The sequence below is a fragment of the Oppia nitens genome, unplaced genomic scaffold (assembly GCF_028296485.1).
Source record: "Oppia nitens isolate AA-2021 unplaced genomic scaffold, nextdenovo-longstitch-racon4-pilon3 scaffold22_pilon_pilon_pilon, whole genome shotgun sequence".
NCBI lineage: Eukaryota > Metazoa > Arthropoda > Arachnida > Sarcoptiformes > Oppiidae > Oppia > Oppia nitens.
The window spans coordinates 1-27,877 of NW_026533202.1; the positions used below are offsets into that span (position 1 = coordinate 1).

The 27,877-nt window shown below is 32.1% G+C and overlaps 2 protein-coding genes across 2 annotated transcripts; one reads left to right on the forward strand and one right to left on the reverse strand.

Annotated features, from left to right (window-relative positions):
- Positions 1-8,670: 8,670 nt before the first annotated feature.
- Positions 8,671-11,309, forward strand: LOC128953450 (chymotrypsin-like protease CTRL-1). The gene is made up of 3 exons (XM_054298933.1): positions 8,671-8,720; positions 10,523-10,949; positions 11,118-11,309. Exons 1-3 carry the CDS (start codon positions 8,671-8,673, stop codon positions 11,307-11,309), a joined length of 669 nt encoding a protein of 222 aa, XP_054154908.1.
- Positions 11,310-12,434: 1,125 nt separating this feature from the next.
- Positions 12,435-20,796, reverse strand: LOC128953564 (alpha-mannosidase 2-like). The gene is made up of 3 exons (XM_054299054.1): positions 20,282-20,796; positions 15,445-15,617; positions 12,435-15,378 (listed from the first exon to the last, which is right to left on the reverse strand). The coding sequence occupies exons 1-3, from the start codon at positions 20,783-20,785 to the stop codon at positions 12,507-12,509; spliced, it is 3,549 nt and encodes a 1,182-aa protein (XP_054155029.1). The 5' UTR covers positions 20,786-20,796; the 3' UTR covers positions 12,435-12,506.
- Positions 20,797-27,877: the final 7,081 nt, after the last annotated feature.

Genomic DNA, 27,877 nt, shown 5'->3' on the forward strand with positions numbered 1-27,877 from the left:
GGCCCTGGCCTGGCCTGGCCTGGCCTGGCCTGGCCTGGCCTGGCCTGGCCTGGCCTGGCCTGGCCTGGCCTGGCCTGGCCTGGCCTGGCCTGGCCTGGCCTGGCCTGGCCTGGCCTGGCCTGGCCTGGCCTGGCCTGGCCTGGCCTGGCCTGGCCTGGCCTGGCCTGGCCTGGCCTGGCCTGGCCTGGCCTGGCCTGGCCTGGCCTGGCCTGGCCTGGCCTGGCCTGGCCTGCCTGGCCTGGCCTGGCCTGGCCTGGCCTGGCCTGGCCTGGCCTGGCCTGGCCTGGCCTGGCCTGGCCTGGCCTGGCCTGGCCTGGCCTGGCCTGGCCTGGCCTGGCCTGGCCTGGCCTGGCCTGGCCTGGCCTGGCCTGGCCTGGCCTGGCCTGGCCTGGCCTGGCCTGGCCTGGCCTGGCCTGGCCTGGCCTGGCCTGGCCTGGCCTGGCCTGGCCTGGCCTGGCCTGGCCTGGCCTGGCCTGGCCTGGCCTGGCCTGGCCTGGCCTGGCCTGGCCTGGCCTGGCCTGGCCTGGCCTGGCCTGGCCTGGCCTGGCCTGGCCTGGCCTGGCCTGGCCTGGCCTGGCCTGGCCTGGCCTGGCCTGGCCTGGCCTGGCCTGGCCTGGCCTGGCCTGGCCTGGCCTGGCCTGGCCTGGCCTGGCCTGGCCTGGCCTGGCCTGGCCTGGCCTGGCCTGGCCTGGCCTGGCCTGGCCTGGCCTGGCCTGGCCTGGCCTGGCCTGGCCTGGCCTGGCCTGGCCTGGCCTGGCCTGGCCTGGCCTGGCCTGGCCTGGCCTGGCCTGGCCTGGCCTGGCCTGGCCTGGCCTGGCCTGGCCTGGCCTGGCCTGGCCTGGCCTGGCCTGGCCTGGCCTGGCCTGGCCTGGCCTGGCCTGGCCTGGCCTGGCCTGGCCTGGCCTGGCCTGGCCTGGCCTGGCCTGGCCTGGCCTGGCCTGGCCTGGCCTGGCCTGGCCTGGCCTGGCCTGGCCTGGCCTGGCCTGGCCTGGCCTGGCCTGGCCTGGCCTGGCCTGGCCTGGCCTGGCCTGGCCTGGCCTGGCCTGGCCTGGCCTGGCCTGGCCTGGCCTGGCCTGGCCTGGCCTGGCCTGGCCTGGCCTGGCCTGGCCCTGGCCTGGCCTGGCCTGGCCTGGCCTGGCCTGGCCTGGCCTGGCCTGGCCTGGCCTGGCCTGGCCTGGCCTGGCCTGGCCTGGCCTGGCCTGGCCTGGCCTGGCCTGGCCTGGCCTGGCCTGGCCTGGCCTGGCCTGGCCTGGCCTGGCCTGGCCTGGCCTGGCCTGGCCTGGCCTGGCCTGGCCTGGCCTGGCCTGGCCTGGCCTGGCCTGGCCTGGCCTGGCCTGGCCTGGCCTGGCCTGGCCTGGCCTGGCCTGGCCTGGCCTGGCCTGGCCTGGCCTGGCCTGGCCTGGCCTGGCCTGGCCTGGCCTGGCCTGGCCTGGCCTGGCCTGGCCTGGCCTGGCCTGGCCTGGCCTGGCCTGGCCTGGCCTGGCCTGGCCTGGCCTGGCCTGGCCTGGCCTGGCCTGGCCTGGCCTGGCCTGGCCTGGCCTGGCCTGGCCTGGCCTGGCCCTGGCCTGGCCTGGCCTGGCCTGGCCTGGCCTGGCCTGGCCTGGCCTGGCCTGGCCTGGCCTGGCCTGGCCTGGCCTGGCCTGGCCTGGCCTGGCCTGGCCTGGCCTGGCCTGGCCTGGCCTGGCCTGGCCTGGCCTGGCCTGGCCTGGCCTGGCCTGGCCTGGCCTGGCCTGGCCTGGCCTGGCCTGGCCTGGCCTGGCCTGGCCTGGCCTGGCCTGGCCTGGCCTGGCCTGGCCTGGCCTGGCCTGGCCTGGCCTGGCCTGGCCTGGCCTGGCCTGGCCTGGCCTGGCCTGGCCTGGCCTGGCCTGGCCTGGCCTGGCCTGGCCTGGCCTGGCCTGGCCTGGCCTGGCCTGGCCTGGCCTGGCCTGGCCTGGCCTGGCCTGGCCTGGCCTGGCCTGGCCTGGCCTGGCCTGGCCTGGCCTGGCCTGGCCTGGCCTGGCCTGGCCTGGCCTGGCCTGGCCTGGCCTGGCCTGGCCTGGCCTGGCCTGGCCTGGCCTGGCCTGGCCTGGCCTGGCCTGGCCTGGCCTGGCCTGGCCTGGCCTGGCCTGGCCTGGCCTGGCCTGGCCTGGCCTGGCCTGGCCTGGCCTGGCCTGGCCTGGCCTGGCCTGGCCTGGCCTGGCCTGGCCTGGCCTGGCCTGGCCTGGCCTGGCCTGGCCTGGCCTGGCCTGGCCTGGCCTGGCCTGGCCTGGCCTGGCCTGGCCTGGCCTGGCCTGGCCTGGCCTGGCCTGGCCTGGCCTGGCCTGGCCTGGCCTGGCCTGGCCTGGCCTGGCCTGGCCTGGCCTGGCCTGGCCTGGCCTGGCCTGGCCTGGCCTGGCCTGGCCTGGCCTGGCCTGGCCTGGCCTGGCCTGGCCTGGCCTGGCCTGGCCTGGCCTGGCCTGGCCTGGCCTAACCTAACCTAACCAACACTATTGAGAAAAAGTCGGTACAAAGCTGGAAAGCATTCCTGTCACGCCAAGGACGAGACGATGTATGGAGTACAGTATACAGGACACTCAGAGATGCACCTACTCAGAAACCAACTATGACCATAAAATATGACGGGATGTATACAAATAGTGCGGAACAGACGGCCTCATACTTTTTAAATCACTTTTACCCCGATGACGATAGAAATGACACTCAGATTCAGGCAGAAGAGCGTATTGAATCAGAAAGAATTCCTAACACACAAAACGATTCAAAGTTTACCATTGGTGAGATATTTGAAGCTATAAATAACATGAACCCAAACAAAGCCCCGGGTCATGATCATCTTACAGCTGATATAGTAAAGAAAGTTATAGAATATTTTCCCGAAATCATGTTGAAACTTATGAACAAGTGCCTAGAAGCGGGTGTATTTCCTGACTTATGGAAAGAGGCAAAAGTCAAACTGATTCCCAAAGCAGGCAAATCTGATGGAGATATTAAATCGTATAGACCCATAGGATTATTACCAATTATGGGCAAAGTATTAGAAACATTGATCATTAAGCGTATTAACTACAAATTTCGAAAAACTAATCAACTATCGTTAAATCAATTTGGCTTCACACCACAGACATCATCAGTTGATGCGGTATTACAAGCTGTAAACAGTGTGAAAAAATATAAAAAATCAAGAAATCACGTACTAATAGTCTCATTGGATATCAAAGCGGCCTTTGATAATGCACACTGGCCACTGATTCTAAATGGTTTAAAAAAGAGAGGAATCAGCGCGAATTCATTCAAATTAATACAATCATACTTCAATGGAAGGAAAGTCGAATTAACTTACGGGAACGTCACGGTGACGAAAAAACTAACCAAATGTTGCGTACAAGGTTCGGTGTGTGGGCCATCGTTTTGGAACGTTATAATGGATGATTTGTTAAAAATACAATTGCCGCCTGGATGTGAACTTCAAGCCTTCGCTGATGATGTACTATTAATAACTCACAACAAAAACACAAATGAATTAAAAGTAAACACAGAGACTGCTTTAAAGCGCATTGAAGAATGAGGAAGAAATGCTAAACTTGTATTTGGACCAGAAAAGACACAGTTAATGGCAATGACACGAAAAGCTGAAAAACTAACGATATGCATGTGTGGTAATCAATTGAATCGTAGTGATGAAATAAAATACTTAGGTATTATAATCGATAAGATGCTAAGATTCACTAAACACGTAATGTACATCACTGAGAGAGCAATGAAAATATACAGAATGTTGAGTAGAGCGGCCCGACCCACGTGGGGATTATCATCGGAAATTGTGGAAATAATCTATAAAAGAGCAATTGAACCAATAATTTGCTACGGGAGTATCGTATGGGAATCAGCGTTAAACTATAAATATATTAGGAAAAAACTACTACGTTTCCAAAGAGCTTTTGCATTGAAAGCAGCAAAATGTTTTCGAACAGTTTCACTCACTTCGGCCTTAGCGCTGGCGAACTTCGAACCTATTGATTTGAAACTGGAAGAGATCAATGAAATAGAGAAAGCGAAGCGAACTCAAAAATTTATAGTAAATGGAGAGGAAAAAGTAACTCAAAGCAGGATTGCTTTCATAAATCTTCCTGATCCTGAAAAAAGATTAGGAATCAAGTACAGTAAAATTGAAAATAATTATAGTGAAAATGACGGGTATATACAAATATTCACGGATGGAAGTAAATCCCGAAGAGGTGTAGGAGGAGCCGTATATGTAAATGAATACGGACATGATGTTAAGATAAAGTTGGCCGACTTCTGTTCAGTATTTCAAGCTGAACTGATTGCAATGAGGGAATCAATAAGAATCGTAAATGAAATGGATTCAACGAGATTCAAAGTAATGTCTGATTCGCAATCAGTGTTTAATGCACTCTCACAGAGAAACAATACAAATGCATTGGTCCAGGAAATCAAAGATTTGGTAAAAATTGCAGAAGTCGCCGGGAAGATTATAATATTCATATGGATAAAGGGCCACTCAGGTATAAGAGGCAATGAAATAGCCGATAGTCTTGCGAAAGAGGCAGCTGTGCTTCCAAACGAGGAGGTCAGTTATGATCAAGTCCCACTTGGATTCATAAAGAATCAATTGAAAAATGTAACCATAAGGAAGTGGAACGAAAGATATACAGAGGCTATCACGGGAAGTACTACAAAGTTATTTTTACCAACAATACATCATTGTATTGAACTACATAAAAGAGTCACGATGAGTTACGAACTGTCACAGGCGTTATCAGGTCATGCCTTCACAATGAAATATCTAAAACGGTTTAAATTTAAAGATTCAGATAGATGCCCATGTGATGGTCAAGCAGTTCAAACAATTAAACATTTGATTGAGGAGTGCATTCTGGTAAAGGAAATATTAGGCGAATCAATGGGAAGCGGAAATGAGATGAAAATTGATTTTCTCAGAAATAATATAGGAGACAAAGACATCTGTAATAGAATTGCAAAAATTTATGAAACTATAATTAAAAATTTGAAAAACTTAAATGAATTAGATTAAGATTGTATAAACAATCTTGAATTATCATATAACCACTAATGTAATTCACTGGACCCCACTTACCATTGTGGGGCAATATTTTATTCGACATATAAAATCAATAAGCCATAAGAAAATAAAGTCACGTATAAAGCTTAAGAAAACATAAGTCAATAAATTAATAATCGCTTGTATGAAAATAATCAAAATCACTTGTAGTGGTGAAAACTACATGATTATTGTTTTACTATTCTAAATATTATTATTAATTAATTAATTTCTTTATTTATGATATGCATTATTATTTCAATTGTATATTACATGAATATCATAAAATATTTGGATAACAAATGGAGAAAAACTCGAATGATAAGGACTGAGAAAGGAAATCACGACGACTCACCACTGCACTGTGACGTAAACAGACAACATATCATACACGCATCGAAACGAATCCTGTATTATCTTTATTCTGTCAGTATTATTGTTTATATAGCGTTAATTCGCAAATCATTTATAATTTTCATATTATTTAAGAATTATTACCATTATTAACATTTTTACTATTGGGGTTAACTTATTAACTAATACATATTAGTTTATTGAAAAATTATAAAAGTCCTTGTAATTAAATGTTGTTGTAATTAAGAGTCGTTGAGATTCCGAAGTTCAGACATAGTGTTATTATCAGAAATAGTATATCATTAAATGATTATAATAACGTCAAATCACTGTGATTCCTTAGAAAAAAGATCTGAAACAGAATCACAATGACTCTCTAAAGGATTTTATATATAAAAAATTTAAATTATTTTTGTTATTATAAAATTATATAAACAATTCATATGACATGTAAAATCATAGTGAAGTATATCACGATGATTATTTAATAAGTATTGTTTTAAATAGTATATAACTAAATGTCAAATCACTGTGATTCCTTAAAAAGAAATTAAAAAAAAAAAAAAAAAAATATAGTTAATAACTCCATTAAAACAGGATAAATTATAAGGAAATCATAAAATCAAAATGACCCCACAAAATGGGAATCATGTTGATTTAGAATCACAGTGATTATTATCTATTTGATCAAAGTAATTAAATCACTTTGACTGTACGAAACAAATAACTTGTAAAAAATTTGTTGTATTTTATTACTAGTTTATTGTATATAATTGATGTATATTATGTGAAATCACTGTGATTCCCTAAGAAGAAATTAAGAGAACATAGTTAATAACTCAATTATATGAGGATAAATTACAAAGAAATTATAAAATACTAACGATTCCATAAAATAGGGAAATAATTGATTGCGAATCACAGTGATTAATATCTATTTGTTCAAAGTAATTGAATCACATTGACTGTACGAGACAAAAAACTTGTAAAAATTTATTATATTCTATTATTATTATTTATATAATTACATTGTAATATGTGTCGAAAATAAGAATAAACGTTTTAATGCAAAGGAAAAAAAAAAAAACCTAACCTAACCTAACCTAACCTAACCTAACCTAACCTAACCTAACCTAACCTAACCTAACCTAACCTAACCTAACCTAACCTAACCTAACCTAACCTAGCCTAACCTAACCTAACCTAACCTAACCTAACCTAACCTAACCTAACCTAACCTAACCTAACCTAACCTAAATTCAGATCTGACACCGCAGTCACATCTGACACCCAATTCACATCTGACACCCAATTCAGATCTGACACCCAATTCAGATCTGACACCGCAGTCACATCTGACACCCAATTCAGATCTGACACCGAATTCAGATCTGACACCGCAGTCACATCTGACACCCAATTCACATCTGACACCCAATTCACATCTGACACCCAATTCAGATCTGACACCCAATTCAGATCTGACACCGCAGTCACATCTGACACCCAATTCAGATCTGACACCGCAGTCACATCTGACACCCAATTCAGATCTGACACCAAATTCAGATCTGACACCCAATTCAGATCTGACACCGCAGTCACATCTGACACCCAATTCAGATCTGACACCCAATTCAGATCTGACACCGCAGTCACATCTGACACCCAATTCACATCTGACACCCAATTCAGATCTGACACCGCAGTCACATCTGACACCCAATTCAGATCTGACACCGCAGTCACATCTGACACCCAATTCACATCTGACACCCAATTCAGATCTGACACCCAATTCACATCTGACACCGAATTCAGATCTGACACCCAATTCAGATCTGACACCGCAGTCACATCTGACACCCAATTCAGATCTGACATCCAATTCAGATCTGACACCGCAGTCACATCTGACACCCAATTCACATCTGACACCGCAGTCACATCTGACACCCAATTCAGATCTGACACCCAATTCAGATCTGACACCGCAGTCACATCTGACACCCAATTCACATCTGACACCCAATTTACATCTGACACCCAATTCAAATCTGACACCCAATTCAGATCTGACACCGAATTCAGATCTGACACCGCAGTCACATCTGACACCCAATTCACATCTGACACCCAATTCAGATCTGACACCCAATTCAGATCTGACACCCAATTCAGATCTGACACCGCAGTCACATCTGACACCCAATTCAGATCTGACACCGCAGTCACATCTGACACCGCAGTCACATCTGACACCCAATTCAGATCTGACACCGCAGTCACATCTGACACCCAATTCACATCTGACACCCAATTCAAATCTGACACCCAATTCAGATCTGACACCCAATTCAGATCTGACACCGCAGTCACATCTGACACCCAATTCACATCTGACACCCAATTCAGATCTGACACCCAATTCAGATCTGACACCGCAGTCACATCTGACACCCAATTCAGATCTGACACCGCAGTCACATCTGACACCCAATTCAGATCTGACACCCAATTCAGATCTGACACCCAATTCAGATCTGACACTCAATTCAGATCTGACATCTAATTCATATCTGACTCCGCAGTCACATCTGACACCCAATTCAGATCTGACACCCAATTCATATCTGACACCCAATTCAGATCTGATATTTATTCAGATCTGACATTTATTCAGATCTGACATTTATTACTATTGCATTACATGTTCTTTCAGTTGTATTTCATCCAATGCTTCATACATTTCATCGTCGTTGTGATCTTCAAATGGATCCAAATTCTTACGAACCGATCCAGTGAACAGAACTGTTTCTTGAGGTATAATTGATATCTTTCTCCTCAAGTCATGAAAACCAATAGTTATTATATCGATATCATCGATGAGTATCTGACCGGTCGGTTCATTCATAAAAAACATTTCCTATGACTTTCCGGCTCCAGTTCGGCCAACGACTCGTATTTTTTTCGTCGCCTTTAAAACAAACGTTAATATTCTTGAGAACCGGTTTCGGCGATTCGTTATATAGAAACTCATATCTTTGAAAACAATTTGTCCACTCTGTGACCAATCGGTCGATGGTTTCTTATCGCCCGACCATTTAAGTTCGGCTTCGGGTTTGATATTCGAATACTCTAACATACGTTCAACTCATGTCATATATGATTCGAGATCTTTCCTTTTGATAATTCTTATGATATTTCCGGTCATATCATAACTCGTATGAAATCTAAAGCACTGGTCGTTCATAATGTTTGACTCCCGACCGATACCACAGTCAATGAGTGTTACATTGGGATAGTATTTGATGGATGAATGTATGCCTTCAATAGGCAAACAGTTTAGACATACTATCAATACTATGAATCAATTAAAATATTTATGATATTTATAATTAATTATAATATAGACATTTCGTTATTGCATAGATTATGCAAACTTACACATTAATACTTGAATTATATACATAAGATTTTTCATTAAATATTTTATTAATTAACAATCAATTATATTTTATTTAATAATAGTTTTTTTGTAAAATTATATAAAATTGTATTAAAACATTATTATTTATAAAATATTATACTATTTATAAAAAAAACATAAAATATCAAATTACATTTCTTAGTTAACTAATTAAAAATATTAATAATTTCTAATCAATAATTTGTACAAAAAAATATATTTTTTATTTTAGTATTTAATACTGTTTTATAAAATTTGATAATAAATTGTATTGTTTTTTTGTAATTTAATATATTATAACAATCATAAGATTTAATAGAAATTTAATATATTAATATATATTTTGTATAAATACTAACTAAAAGATATATATTTAAACAAATGATATAAATGTTTCCGAAAAATTAATATACTGTTCATTATATTGCAGACTATATTAAGTTATTAATACTTTTAAAAAAAATCACAAAATACATGAAATGTTAACTTTATGTTTGTATATTTATTTACTTAACTTTAAGTCAAATAAAATTATTTGAAAACATTTTTATTATTTAAATAAAATATATTTATAATTATTTTTTGTAGTAATAATAGTATTGTTGTCATCAGTATTGGTGTCGTTCAGTGTTTGCATTCACTCACAGATCAAACACTATCCGAACGTAACGCTCGACACGTGTGGTATCGGACGGCAGTCACTGTTGACTACAAAAAACTGTTTCAAGTGGTCATCAAATGTGACTACAAGTGTACAAAACGGACGGTTAGCTCAACCGGGAGAGTGGCCATGGATTGTATATATTGTGGGAAAGAAATATTATTTAGGATTTATACCAATTATTAAGTAATTTTGATTTATTGAAAAAATTATAAATTTATTATTTAAAAATATTTTGCAAACAATATTTAATATAATAATAATAAATTGATTTAAAATATTGAAATATTTAGATCCCGATGCTCTGGTGTTATACTAAACAACAATTGGATATTAACTGTTGCACATTGTGTTCAGTAAGTATTGTATATCACTTTACATACCATTTGTTATGAGAATAAGTATTAAATAAAAAAAAATTTAAATAAAAATCCATTACAAAGCATACATCAAGTGCTATAATAAAATTTGATCAAGCTCAAATAAATTGCCAATATTTATTTATTATTATTATTTAATAATATTATAAATTTTATTAAATGTACGGATTGTATAATTTTTTGATGAGTGCTAATAGAAAATACATAATATATTTTCAAATAGAATTTATTTATAAATAATATATGATTTCCAATACAGTATTAATCAATCAAATATAATAAATTTATGTTTGATTTATTATTTTTAATTTTCTAAATAATTTTATAATACTATTAAAACTTTTCGTTTAGTCGAATAAAACATAGATTGTAATACAATTTGACTAAATATTTTAATTTTGTAATACAATCATTGTATTATACAATTAAAATAGTTAGTCAGATAACTCTAAGATTAAACTCTAATTATTCGTAAATAATACTATATATAATATTTATAAAGTTATTTACTTGAATTAAATTAGTCATAATCATAGAGATGTTAATTTAATTAATTGTTTTTTATCAAAAAATATAACTACAATTAAAAACTCCAGTTTTGAATACATTACAACTGTGCACACGATTTACGATTTGAGACATTTAGAGTCATTTAGGACATCATATGGTGTATACAAACGGATTGTTCACTACAATTATAATACATTTGATGAAATTGACGCCAGATATGACATTACATTACTTAAATTAGATTCACATTTACCGATACAAACCAACAAAAGTTGTCGATATATAGCGCAGACAAATGGCATTTGTTTGCCCGACACAGACATTGTTAATACAGATGAAGAGTTGGCATTAACTGCTGGTTTTGGTTATATTGATTACGGTATTGCCAATTATGGACCACTGATAATGGGTTGGATAATAATTGACAAACCTTTTAATAATAGTTTGGATCTATGGTCTGATAGAATCATTGCTCACAGATATCCTATCAATTCAGGTGCTGCTACGTGTGCGGCAAATATTATAAATATAAATATTATATATACTCTATTCATCTAATTGTTAACATACTATAACATACTATAAACATTATATGTAAATTATAATAATAACTAAAATACTGTAATTACTATAAATTATTATTATTATTATTATTATTATCGGCAATATATTGTATTATAGGGTGATTCTGGTGGACCACTCGTTCAGTATGTCGGGAGTCGTGCCGTACTTATTGGTTTAGTCAGAGGTCTGACAGCGTTTGAAAATATGATTGAAACTGATTGTATAGATTATAACACAATCAATAAAATGGATTTTATCAGAATATCACGATTTGTTAATTGGATTATCGATACTATTAAATATAATTAAATATTATTATATTATTAAATAATAATAATGTAGAGATAGTTCTTAATCTTTAGAGTTTATAAGTTAAGTACAATATATAATATTAATTATTAAATATGTATTATTTTTTAAAATAGCAAATTATATATATATTGATATTTTATATTAAATATATCCCAACTATAATATATATGCTGACATGAAATTATTAAATTAAACTGAAATCAAATTTAAATACTAAAAATCAAATTATAATTATATACTTTTATAACTAATAATTTTCACCAATTTATTGATTTAATATATTTTTGTTTTGTTTTCAACACTTGTTTGTAATAAATCGGTTCTTTGTTCTCAAGTCTTGCAATATATTCATCAGATTCTTGTTGTAGTTGTTATGTGTATTAAAGTTCTTATAACTGTTTAAATAAATTTAATTTTAAGTAATAATAATAACAATAAATATGTTTATTTTAAACAATATCTTTATTCAATATTAAATAAATTTGCTAAAAATTTTTTCAACTACAAGTTAAAACAATTGATAAAATTGATTAATAAAATAAATTTTATTATTATTATACAGTATTAATAAAATTAATAAATCATATGAATTAATGAATGATTGTATAGTTTATTGTTAATGATTGTATGATTAGATAGACAATTGAATTCAACTCAATTACTATCAAATATATCATTTGGTATTATATTGTACTTAACATTTGATTAGTTAATAGTCTTTTTTTTAAATACATAACATTTAGACGGATGTGTTGATCCCTTAACACGTGTGTTAGTTGCCATCAATAGATATGAACCACAAAAATGACATATTTAATGCCAAAAACAATTATATTAATAAAACTTAATATAATTGATAGCTTAATAATAATACTGTAATTTTCAACAATCTATTAGAAATTATATATATATATATATATAGAAATTTATATATTATATTATATATATATATATATATAATATAATATATAAACTATGGTTTTCAGTAATTTATTGTTCAATTGAATGAAACCATTAATTAATTAATTCCGAAACATTTGGTTTTTTATCCCACATTCAGAATATGTATTAATGGAGGCTTAATATATCACATACCGTTACTACAATAATTGATAAATATTTAAATAATAATAATAATAATATTTCAAAAATAACTGTTAGTTAGTTTGTTTTTTTGTTAATAATAATACCCCTCTATTTGACAAATTTAATATCGTATGCATTGATTTGCATTTCGGGTATATCTATAGTACTTAAATCAGTCACCGGTTTAAGTGTTTTGAATGCCGTAAGTGAACACTCATTAATCGATTGTATTCTTAGATTTGCAAAACTTTTTGGCCGATTCTTAGAGTTTAAACATAACATTGATTTCGGTGTTATCTGTTGTCGGATACGACAAGTGTTGCCTCTGTTGTGAAGTAGTAGTAGACTTGATTGTGACGGCAATTCAAAGTTATCGGCTTCGGGAAGGGTTCGCAAATTGACTAGAAATAGATTGCAATCAAACGATTCGCTTAGAAACTTCATCGTTGAATGTGTCGGCCGATTGTGCTGTCCATCTGAAGCCAAGACAATCGGTTCGTACAGAAGTGTCGATAATAAAGAGTACATTAGTTGCGATAAATTGGGAACAATTGGCTGGTTATCGGAACCGTAATCAGTGTCTGTGCGCTCGATTGCGATCCAAAATCGCGAAATCGTTAGCTTATTGTCAGCAACACCTTCGCCAACGCCTCTGTTGTCATCAAATCGTAATTTTCTTTCTAACATCACTTCAATTGTTCCATTCAAAGGACTGGACACTCCGTGAGAATGTGAGGCCAAGAGTGTTAGTCGGGAGTTATTGTCCTCAATATACATGCTTGAGGTCATGGGATAGTAATTGCCATCAATGCCCAAACTGTCCACATATTTCCTTTCAATCATTTGAAAGCCATTTGAATCGACATAAAACCGTTTGCGACCATCTCTTGAATCAATTGTGTTGATATCAGTTTCGACTCTCATAATCAGTTCCCAATCCATTAGATCTTCACGTTTTGATAGATCAAACTTACAGTACATTTGTACAGCACTTGCAATTGAACTATAAGTGTTATACACTTTAAAGTTTACTTCAATAAAATTAGGATAAATGACAGTCAATTCAGAGCTAACATCTCCTCTAATGAGTCGCATAATAGGAAACCGTTCAGTGATATTGTGAATGGGATCAAACTGTGATGGTTTGAACAGATAGGCGCCGCTGTTATATTCAGCCGATTTGTAGGCTCTCAATGATAAATGTACTTTTTGGACAAAATTGCTCTTTTTATCGATAATATGGGTTATAAAACCGGTTCGCCTATCGAACCGTACCTTAATATACGGTGTTTCCAATTCAAACTCCTTGTTGTCCATAGGAGTGTCAAATTTAAATACTTTCGGATGAATTACGTTACCATCAGATTTATGAAGATCTTCGTCTTCGTCGGCATCGCTCAAAAACAATGAGACTTTTGGCAGATGATGTGATCGATGTCTTCGTTCAAATGTCTGTATGACAAATGTGGTCAACGATAGTGGCGAAAGTGAAACTATAAATTGCAATTCATATCCATTGGTCGCTATTCCGGCGGTTGAATTGAAAATCGGATTTATTTGCGATTGTATTTCATTGCCGTTTTGGCCATCAATTACTCTGACAGATGGTGTCCGTACATAAACTCGGATCACTTCAATTCGCGTCTGAAGATGCGAATTAAAGACCACTAGTTTCCTGCCGTCGACCGGCGGCACAAATAACACCGACTTTTGGGACAACTGATCCCAAGAGGTTCGCTCAATATCTGGAAACAGGTAAGCCGTCATAGGGTGGGCGGCATTCATATCTGTTGGTAATACAGTATTGTCTTTGGCTAAAATGAATTGTACTGAATGTGAGATAACACCCAACACTAAACTGATAGCAATATTCAATTTCTTTCCGTAATCTTCCATAACGTGCTCTTTAGAGGTACCGGTGATTGCGTCGTGATGTTGGAAAAGAGCTAAGTTTTGTCGGACTGTCGATAAGTATTCGTAATCTTTGTCCAAACGGTCTAACATTTGCTGATTACTACCACTTTGACGGATCTGGTTTCGAGTCAACGAATATAATATTTCGGCACTTCTTAATAGATGTTGTAATTGACGGGACAATGACTTCCAATAGGGACGAGTAGTGTAATAACCGGACCAATAGTGAGGTTTACCGTCAACGTAGACGTCGGCGTATGGCATAAAATCTCCATAAAGTGTCGGAAATTTGTTTTCATTCATTTTTTCCATTCTTTGATGAACTTCTTGGAAATAGTCGTTAAGTGTTCCGAACTTAATCTCAGTTTTATTATAAAGTAATGGATTAGATCTAATATATTGCATTAGTTTATTATAATTATCGTATTGTTGATCCCATTCAGTGTCGTAGTTGAACCGAAAGTCGTCACCCAACGGCACCAGTGCTATGTTGTGCGGGAAAAGTGAGGCCAATCGGCCGTATTGACTGACCATTAGATTTGCTCGTTCTTCAACATTGTCTTCAGTAATCTTTACGGATGTCGACTCAGAGGATTCGCCAGCAATTCGTCGAAAATCAAATTGAAGACAAATATCGGTATTGGGTCCACACGTGAACTTAATTGAGTACAAATCAAAGGCAGACATTTGACAGAACAGATCCCATGAACTGCTTGTATCGAAAACCTGTTTCCATATGAACTCCAACTGTTGTTTGGCCGCAAAATGAGTTTTCCATCCGAAGTGTGTCCTCTCAATTAACGTATTATTAATGCCCGACTTTTTTAATATATACGGAAAAGTCATTCCGTGACCAAACGGATCGATAGACCACCCATTAATGGGTGATTCAGTCAAACCAATGCTTGTCCTCAGGAATTGATGTCCTTCTATTAGCTGATCAATCATATCCCAGTAATGTGCCGGTCCTTCATCGGTCATAACCCATCCGCCGGTCACAATCTCAAGCTGACCGCTTTTAATCAGATATTTAACTGACTCTCGCATTTGGGGCCGATTTTTAAGACTAACAAAAATATATGATATATAAAAAACATTAGATTAAATAAATAACATAATAAAATACAACTACCTTTCCCACCAACGGGACATAAATGACATCTCAGCCCATATGAAAGTCATATTGTGATATCGGGTTAACTTATCGACCATATTATTGAGTATAAGTGCTGTATAGTCATAGTAATATTGTTCAAATGTTTTCAGCCAACCCGGGTCATTGTGAGAGTGCGGCAATATTATCACCTGAAATATAAAATATCATTTCAAATTATAATAATTAATTAATACTATGTATAATATTACTAACAATTATTGTAAGTACTAACCACTAAAATTAATAATCATACAACTAATCAAAACTGTACTTTAACTATAATAATTATTAATTATTTTAATATAAATTAATACAATGTAAATGATTTATGTTTATTTGTATTTTAAAAGAAAAGAGTTATGCTTTTAGAGAGATTTAAAAAAATAATAATACATAATATTAATAATTAAATTGTTATTTTTTATATATTATGCAAATATTTAAGCAGTTATATCCTTAGGGCAATCTTTCAGAAATCTAAACAAAAAAGTTTTAAAAGTAAACTAAACAAACAAACAATATTTCAATTTCCGCAAACTATGCTCTTTTGCCTAATTATATATGAAAAAATACAGTATAAAACATTATTATTATTATAGCAATTGTTATATAATAGTCAGCGTGAGTCCGCACCACACAATCGCTCAATGGTTTTCACACCCAATAAGTTTGTATTAATAATAATATTGTATATGACCTCTAAAACAGATAAGTTTTATTTGTATTTGGATTCAAAAAAACTACCTGTAATTGTCAGTTCCGTCCCATTTATATGACACCAACAACTTTAGGTCACATCATTAGGAGTCAAGCATTTAATTGATAACAATATTTAATATATTATTTTCTATAAAAATATTTTATTTGTTATAATAAACAATATACTGTATAATTGTCTGCAAATGTTAATTGCGATCAAATTTATTTTTTTGTTTATAATTATATATATTTATTGTATGGTATTGTAAAATATAAATAGTATAGTTAAAAAACACAAAATATTGTTAGTATTTACTTGTAATATACCTGTATATATTTATTTATCGTATTATTAAAAACAAATTTCTAAAAAAATTCATAACAATCATTTAGTATTAAACTTATTAAACTATAATATTTTATATTTTCAATTTCGATTGACTTCAAACAATAATTTTAATTATTAAAAGTAATAATTTTCAACTTAAATGAAAGTTAAAATTAATATAATATAAATAAATTTAGTATAATTAGAATAATAAATAATAAAATATAGTAGAAATATAAATCTAATTTCCTCTTAAGTGATGTTATTAATAAAACATAATAGTGTTTAATAAATTAAAAATTATTTATTACTAATTAATTGATCAAATAATAATTATTATAATTATCAATTAACTAAATATTCAGCTAATAAAACTAATGTATTAAGTATTTTAAGGTATTATATAAATGGGTAAAAAGTTGATCAAACAAATCGTATTAACTACAAATAATAATATATATCTCTATTGATGCATTTATTTATTTAATTATAATTATTATAAATTGTTTATTTTCACTGCAAATGTTATTATAATTTGTTAGTCATTAAAGTAACTGTTTTTAATTGTTATAAATAATATTAGAATATTAAATCATATATATATATATATACGGCTCGGTTTGGATAAACAGGTAATAAATAGTTTTACGGTTTTACTTAATTTAAATAAACGGTTCGGGTTATAAAAAAATGCTTAGTTTGTGATATCATAATTATATTATTAAATATATATCAAATACAAAACATAATACTGTAATAAAATACAGTATAAACATTATATTGATAACTTTAACTTTGTTTAGATTATAACTATAAATATTTACATTTACTGTATATTTAAACAAAATTGTTAATGTTAAAGAAATATTAGAAATTATGTTTTAGAAAATATCTAATTTACTGAATATTTATTATTATTAACAAAATAATATTTCAAGTTTTATTTGATAGACTTTAAACTTTTCCATTAAAATAAGTTTTTTAAACAATGGATATAAAAGCTAACCATTATTTGTTTGTTGAAAAAACAAAATATATAATTATATAAAATAACGTTTAAAAATCAATTAAAATTATATTTTATAAAAAAAAACTAAATATAATTTAAATATTTAATTTTACATAATAGCTTTATTGAAAAATATTACAAACTATAAACGAACAATAATTATTAAATATTATAATATTATTCAAATAAAAAAACAATATTTATATTAAATGATTATATATCCATATATAAAATAATTGTAGGAAATTTATACAAATTTGTATATACTTGTATATAATAGTACCCGGTATAATAATACTATTAAATAATAAATAAAATAATAAAAAAACTACAAATGTAATCTTTTAAAATACGATATATGCAAAAAATATATTATATGATATATTATAGAATATATATATTATATATCATAAAAACTTGTTTATAATAAGTTACTATTAGTTAGTATACATTATATTTAATATTATATAATAAATCTTAAACCTTATTAGTAAAAAATCCTTGGAAAATATCTGTTAACTACAACAACAAAAATAACAAATTGTAAATACAATAGAGCCATGAAGTTAATCAATATACATATAAAAAATTTAAAAACCTACAGTATATAAATAATTAAATACTACATTATATAAATTTATTTAAGTTTTTATTTATTAATCACATTTTTTTAAAAATCACTAAATATTTAATGTTTAGGATATATATAAGACTAGCTTAGTCAATAAAAAGATAATTATATTTATAAAATATAAATAACACAATAGAAAATCAAATAAAATAAATGAAAAATTTATTTTTTCAAAACAATAATAAATTTATATTCACTGACCATAACATAACCAAAATTCTCATATTAATGACATATTTATAATAATATTTTTGTATATATAAAAATACAATACAATATTTTAACAAACATTCATATATTATATAAACAATAATAATTTTGACTTTAATAATGTTATTGTTATTCAAAACCAGTTGTTTTCCATAAATATAATTGTTTTGATACTTTATAATAAAAGCCCACAAAAATTATTATTATTATTATTATTATTATTATTATTATTATCATTAGAGTATTATTAAAATAAGTAATCAAAGATTTTTTGGGGTAAAAAACGTGAAATCATAGAAAACACGATTTTTTCATAACATATAAAATAAATAAATCGATTTATATCTCAAAATATATTTATAAATTTGTTTTAAATAGTGTATTTAAAAAAATAAATAACAGGCACACACAAAATAAATTGATTGTAATAATAATAATTTTAAAATATATTTAATACCTCCCCCCCCCCAAAAAAAAGTTATACCTAAAGAAGTTATCAACTTTTGGTTAGTTTGTTGAGGTCATCATCAGAGAGAGAAAAAAACTAATAAATTGTTTTCTTTTAGAAATAAAATCCTCAGAAAATATTTTGAGAAAACAGTAAATCAATTGTTTTGTGTTTTTTTAACAATCAATGTTAGCGGTCATCGTATCAGGAAATCAATCAATTGATTGAATGAACAGTTTTTTATCTCATTTATTATTTAACATCTAAACTATTGGATGATATTAAACAAAAACATTACAGTATATTGTCAATTGACTAAAAAACTACCGTAAAATAGTTAGGTTAAAATGCAATGTTGTAATGGTTTATACAGTAATTTACAGGTAAAGTGTGTTAGGACTGTAGTTATATAAACATCCAGTGCTATTGAATATAACACACTTGACTGCAAAAAACAAGGGTTCGTTTACCTGTATTTTTGCACATTTATATCATTTTATTGTATTATATTATATATCATTAAAAAAAATGTTTAGACATTATTAGTCCAAAAACAAACCAATACTTAAAAACAATGCATTAATGTTTTGTATGATAATAATAATTCATAAACTTTGTGCCAAACCATATATTTAGACAACTAAAAGACATATTTTGAAAAATAAGTAAATAAAAAACTTTAAATTTTTACTTTTTTTGCTCGTATTTAGATTAAATGGGAAAATACTTATCTTAATTCTTATGAGAAATTTATTTTTATTTTTTTGTTTAACTACTTAATATCCCGTATATAATATACTGTATATAATATATATACTATCATATACTGTATATCATTGATAATAATAATGAATTACAATTAGATTATATTTTATAGTCAAAAGCCTGATTACCTAATAATTTAATAGTAATAATAATTTTTTTTTTAACATCTCTCCCATGAAATATGACATCAAATTTTTAAAAAATAAATATTAATTAGGTTTTTAAAAAAAGAATATTCTCATTCAAACATTCAAATAAAACACACATTTTTGTAGTTTATAACAAAAAAAACTAAAATTATCAAATATACAGTATATACAGTATATACATATACACTTTAATTAAATTAAAATTGATTTGATTAAAAATATAATTAAAGCATTTTTATATGTGATAAGTACTGTATTATATATTTTTAAAACAGCATTAAACTGTTTATTAGCAAAAAAAATGTTTGCTGCTTACAGGGGGTAAAAAATAATTAACAATATAGCTAATAAAAAAATTAGTACTGTCAATGCTATCAAATTAATCATCAATGAATAATACTATTTAAAAAATATATAAATCTATATTATATATATAATAATAGTACAGTAATAAAATCAATAATTTTTAACTATAATGTCAAATATGGTTTAAAAAGTTAATTTTCTTTGAAAGATATTATAATAACATTGAAAGACTGAATCAACAAAAAAAAAGGTATCTTAAAGGCCATACCTTTAGTGGCAATTCGTGCCAATTATCTCTTGTTTGTTCATATTTTCGCTCAAAAGTATAGTTCCAATAACTCTTAAACTTGGGATTAAATTCGAGATCTTTGTAACCATCAATAGTGTTGATATCGACCGACAAATTAGATGCAAATGGCAAACATTTGCCATTATGTATATCATTTGATAACAAGTCCTCCTCATGAGTAATGGGTTTGGCAAACGTTACGATATTCTTGTCATAATGTCTTTCATTGTCAAAATTATGATCATTAGTATCGCTATTATGATTGTCATCATCATTGTTGTTGATATCATTGATGACACTATCACTATCTTTACCATTCAAGCGATTATCGTTATTATCATCTAATCGATAATAGTTTGGTACGAAATCATTAATTTTTAGATCATTAGTCGTATATATTATAAGAAATATTAAGACAATAATCGGCACTAAAAAGCAAAGGAAGAGCCGAAGTCTTCCTTTTTTTGCCATTAATCGAGGCATTGATTCCTCAAAAAATATAGTCTTCAGATGTCTTAATCGGAGACAATCATTTGATTCATATTATTATTATTATATTAAATGCTAAATCAATTTAAATGATTAATTTAATTTATCAATTAATAATTAAATATTGATATTAATAATAATAATAATAATGTTTTCAATCAATCAATACAAACCAAATCTATCCCATTATCTTGTTATATGTGTTTATGTGGTATCAGTTCATAGATATTAATATTATATATTAATTTTAAATAACCATTAATTGTCTTCAAATACAAAGTTGTTATCACCATTTGTTATAATTATATTAATTTATATATAATAAATAATAAAAATAAATACTATATATTATAATCACATTAAACAAATGTCAATCAAATGTTAAAATTTAATCAATTATTATAAATATTATTAAGTGTATGTGTAAAATATTTTTGACGTAAAATTTATATATAATTTTTATTTATTTAAATAAATATTAATAAAATATTATTTTACAATAAATATTAAAACTTAAAAGTCAATAAATAAATAAATGCATTGTTTATATAATAAATTAAAAAACATTGAAATGTTTTGCGCGAAACATTTCATTCAAATGGATATTACATTCACTAAAACATATGATATATTATTTGCAATTCAAATGAATTTTTAGAGTAAAAAATTATTTATAAGTATATAAACAATTAAATCATTATATGTATAGTCAAACCAAATGATGATAAAATTAATATTTTTTAAATAAAATGATATTTTTTGATGATTAAGTTAAACAACACATACAATGTTTACTATAATAATTGGTTTACAGCACTGTTGTTGTTGTTGTTGTTGTACTACTAGTCCTCATGAGTTGCCTCTCAATGCAAAAGTGAAACACTGTTTCCAATGGCTTAACGCATAACACATAACACAAGCCCTTAAATGAGATGAAACATAACATACTATACTATACTTAAAGACAGCGCACAACACAACACAACAACTCAATTGAATAGCACTTTTCCAATGCAATGCCAAATCTAATTGAGAAACAATACTAAAAACATTACATTTTGGATACTTTTCAAATGCTAACAACACATACTCTACAATGTTTTATCACTAATCAAACACACATTATGTGTTTTTTAGATAATAATATAACTTAACAACAGGGTCTACGTGTATAGTACTATAGTAACATACAATATGCAATGACTGCCACTTTTATAAATAATTTAAACAACTATTTTTGTATGTAATTTAGTTAAACATATGTACATTATACCTATGTATAGTTATAGTTCAATTTGATTATATTATATATATATATAATTTGCTGTATATATATATATACCTGTATTAAACTATACTATTATTACTCTATATTTTAGTTGACTCTTTTTTAAGGTATCTCTCAATGTTTGCGTTTTATGGTTGAATTGTTTTTAATAGATATTATATTTGAATTATTTTGATTATATGATACTAATAAAATATTACTAACAGTATATAAATTTATATATAAAAAGGTATATCAAATAATAATAACTAATGGATAGTTGATTAAATGAGGTCAAATTGGGAAAACATGATGTTTTTTAAAATTTTAATTACAATTAATCGATTGTTTTGCTTTTCAATAATAATACAGTAATGTTTGTTAAAGTTTCAAAATTTATTTAAAATACTGTATATTAAAAGTTGTAATTTTATTACAACCCGATGTTAAAAATACTTTATTTTTCCACTTATCAAAATTATATAGATTTTAATTTGAATTTTTATTAATACAGATAATTCAAGTTATCATAACTTAATAACTAAGTATATAAAGATAATAATAATAACTTAAAATGATAGCAATATGTTGCACACAATTAGGCAGAATCTACAGTAATTGAGAACAAGAGGTGTATCTAAATATTATTATTATTATTATTACAAAATATAATTGTAATAATCATAATATGGGCTTTACTTGACTTCATTTTATTATTCATTGTATAGTTATTTAGAAATCAACTTTAAATCAGATTTTAATTATTATATTTAAAACTTGTATTTTTTCAGTAATTTGAATGAAATAATTATATATTCAAATAGATATATACATACTGTTTATTAATCTAATGTTTAACAGGCTTATTCAAATTTATTAAATTTTTGAAAATATAATAGATTGAATTATTGTTACAAAAAAATACATTAATAATTTAGCAGAATTTTTTATAAAGTTATAAATTAATTTTGGTAAAATTAATATTGACACACATTTTGTTGATTGCTAATTAAAATTATTTTTTTCAAATGAGCTAGTTCATTAGCATTACGCTAAAAATTATAATTGTTAAAAAATTAATTAATTTAATAAAAAATTATCATTTTCTTAATTAGTAACTAATTATTATTTAGATAATACTGTCTATAATAATAATAATAATAATACTAACAATAATGCTTATCATATCACGGTTGACTAACAATAATTATAATCGTATTTAAGATGTCATAGAAATGATGTGTGATTATATACAATTCACCAAGGTTATTATTTGATAATTTTTGAAAACTATCATAACTAGACAAGTAATTTACTTATTATTTTTATTTTTCTAATATAATAATAATAATTGATTTTTGTTAAATATTTGTTTTATTTTTTTGTGATAAATAACATTAAGTATTATAAAAAACAATGTTTGATTAAAACTAAACTATAAAATATTATTAATTAATTAAAATATATATATGATACATTGTATAAATAATTAAATTTATATTAACTTAAAATATTTTTTAAAATATTATATTTGAGTTTTTATTATATTTAACAAATAATATTTAATAATTTTTATGTAAGTTTGCCTAAAATAAATATTTAAAAACCTCATAGACATTAACAATATTTAATTATACAGTAGTAATAGCAAAATTTAAATTGATTAAAATAACAATTAAAAAATAGAAACTATTAGTTTAATTAAAAATTATATTAAGTTATACTTAATCATAGGAACTTATTTAACATAAAAAAATAATTCAAATAAGTAATGTTTTTAAACTTAAATATTATGTATTCTAGCAAATCTAATATTTTATATACAATATATGATAAATTATTCATTAAATTTATATTTAATACTACCATACAATAAAAATCTTTAACATAAGACTAACAAAATATATGCTACAATTTGCCAACACCTTTGTAATGATATATTAATAATAAACTTAACAAATATTTAAATATAAGCAGTGATATCGCAAACTAATTACAGTTATATCGCACACACATACATGTGTTCACACAATAATTTGATGACAAAATTGCATGATTTTTCGTTGTCTTCATATTATATAATAATAATAATAATTTCACATCCGTTGGCTAACATTTCCTATAAAAAAACCAGTGATAAAACATATGAATTCAATTTAATATTATTTCATAAATCAATATCTAAAATTAATTTCATAGTTCATGAATTGTAATCTACAACTCAAATAATATATTATTATTTTTTATTATTTTGCTATTTTAAATTTCTATATGACAATTGTATACAATATATATATATTGCATATATTGTATATAACAATCAATATAATGTTGTCAAACAAATCTTATTTCATGATAAGTCAATAAAATTGACAAATTTGAAATTACATTTGTAATATTTAATATATAATAATAATAATACAATAATTTCTATCAGTATATTATTTGTGACATATATCATTAAGTTTTTTTATTCAATTGTATAATAAAATCTACCGAAAATATAAAGATATCAATTTTATCAACAAAAAAATAATTGTGTCATCAATTTTTTCACAAATCATTGACCTATTGTGTGTGTGTGTGTGTGTGTGTGTGTGTGTGTGTGTGTGTGTGTCTATGTATGTGTGTGTGTGTGTGTGTGTGTGTCTATGTGTGTGTGTGTGTGTGTGTGTGTGTGTGTGTGTGTCTATGTATGTGTATGTGTGTGTGTGTGTGTGTGTGTGTGTGTGTCTATGTATGTGTGTGTGTGTGTGTGTGTGTGTGTTTGTGTGTGGTAAGCAATCATTGAAAACTATCTCAAGTTTTTTTTTATAATAAAACAATTGTTTTTGTAAATCAATTTATTATTATTGTCGACCAGATGTCGACTGTATCACTCACATACAGACAGTCACACCGAATATAGAGACATCACATCCCTTTCCACCCTTTAGTAACGTTTTGTCCCTCAACACAATCACTACATGTAATCGTTATTTCAATCAAACCATCATATCATCTAATTGTCGGCCTCTTGGCTGACATTATTGGCGCAGTCGGTAGGATAACGCATAACTGTAGTTGATTTCATCGACAAAAACCTTGAATCGTCCAAAATGCCGTACAGATACAGTACGAGGTGCCCAACACGTGCTGAGCGCATACGGGCCTCACTTCGTAGCAAACGTGTCAACCGCAACGTTATCAATACGACAAACACCGAAGACAGCGCGGACGAAGACGTAAGCGGCCACCACAATGAGACCGTCGCCGCACGGGTCTCACGGTTTCGCACAACCGACGGTCCAGTTTTACCGCACAATTTGGTAGCTCGTAATAACGACATGACACTCAAACGCATACCATCCACGGCATCGATTCCTTATGCGGCCAAAGACTCAACAAAGGAGTGGCATCGCATATTCACGTTACTCACCATCGGAGCCATCGAAAAGGAGCGTCTCATCGCTTCGGCTCTTCAATACCACACTGACGGCGACGCCGGTCAACCAACAGACACTATCACCGAAAGCTGGTCATCGGACAGCTCAACGAACAAAGACATCACGATTCGCGTTCAAATCGTATCACAAATCGATTCACACATCGATAAGGATATCGCTATCACTGAAGACTTACAAGCGATTCAGTCGACACCATTAACCGAAACATATCGTCCTATTGTGACACCGACTGTCCTTGACATCCATCGGGCGACAGACACTATCACTATTGGACGAGAAATCATCGACACCACCTCTCAAGACGTAGACAACGATGTAAACGTCGTAACAAATATCGTTTCGCTATCACCACCGATATATACGTTGTATATGAATAACACACGCAGTCGACGACAACATTCGTATTCATATACAAGAAATCGTATAATACAGACGACGCATCAGAAAGCGTCACACCATTCACGTGTGACTCCCGATAGTAGACGTAACGACATGTCGTTCACGTCATCATATCGTGTCACATATCGCCATCAATCACGACAACACCGAAGCCATCGTATTATGAACCGATTCTCAACGCCGCCCATCAATCCATCAGCGGATGGATTCGTTTCACGCGTTCATAGACTGTCCATTTGGCCGTACAAGTTGTCAAACGTTCACCCGATTCGTCCGCGCCGTATAGACGCTGGTCTTCGCGGTCGGGGAATTGTCGACCAGATGTCGACTGTATCACTCACATACAGACAGTCACACCGAATATAGAGACATCACATCCCTTTCCACCCTTTAGTAACGTTTTGTCCCTCAACACAATCACTACATGTAATCGTTATTTCAATCAAACCATCATATCATCTAATTGTCGGCCTCTTGGCTGACATTATATAAAACAATATACACTATATATAAATAATATTTGATTTTTTATATGGCACAATCATAACTACAGTATTTGTGACACAATTATCAGTACAATAACTTAATCGACTAAAATATCAATTTTTCAAAACTTATTTTTGTTTTTGAAAAACAATTCAAGTGTAAAACAAATAAATTATTTGAAATGATAAGTATTTACCAAATGATTTAGGATATAAACACAAATTAATAAACATTTATATCATGATTTGCAATACATCTAAAACTATCATTTTAAAAATATTTAGGTGACTATTGTATTATTGTCATTAGCAATTTATTTATTAAAAAACAGGAGTGTTATGTACTTATTATTTCAACAGTATTATAAAACTCATTTACTATTTATTTTAAATTAAATCATGCATTAAAATTTTTAGTAAAGATTTTATTGGTATACAATAGTATTAATTGATTTAATTAAATTTTATATAATTGCATTGCATGTAATTAATTAATTAAATTAGATAAAAATCATTAAAATATTAAAATTTACAATAATATTCGTATATAACAATTTACAATCAATTAATATAATATTTTCAATAATAATATTAGCATTACATTTCAAAATTCAATTGATAAGTGTAGTACCTGTACATCAACAATGGACTAAAGCATAGGTCACACATGTTATACTATTATTATAATTTAATGATTACAATCACAAAAAGTTTTATTTCAAAACATAATTATAATAAACTATTTTAGATAAAAATACTAGATATGAATAATACGAACAATTTATACAATATTTATCATATGTATCTAATTTTAGTGATTTATATTATACGAATATTTATGAAATATTAATATTAATACTTAAAGATAGACAACTAAATATAACAATTTATTATTTATATAATATACATTATATGAAAATACACTATAGTTTACTATATTATACTGAACATACTATCTATTATTCAATATTACAGTATTATATAATAATATATAATAAATTATAACATGTATATATTAATAATATTAATAATACATGAATTTATTATACTTTAAATGAAAGTACTGTATTATACACCTTATTTTGTTCACTTATTTCCATAAATTATATACTATTTTTGAAAGAGAGAGAGAAAAAAAATCTTTAGATCTATGGATCATATGTTACACTTTAACTGATAATTTATTATTCATATTAACCCACAAATATAAAGAAGTCCATAAATAGAAGTCCAGCACTCAATATGACGGTAAAAAAACTATAGAAAATAATTAGAAAATATTGCATTAAATAAGTACAATAAACATATTATTATAAGCAAAAAGAAAGCTATCTGTAAACTTTTAAAACAAAATATATAAATAAAGTCAATTAATCTCAAAAACTTAATAGAGTTATACAATAATATGTAAACATTTAATGCATTTTAAAACAAAAAATAAAAGTGATTACAATTACAACCGGTACTACAATTTTCCTAAAATTACAAT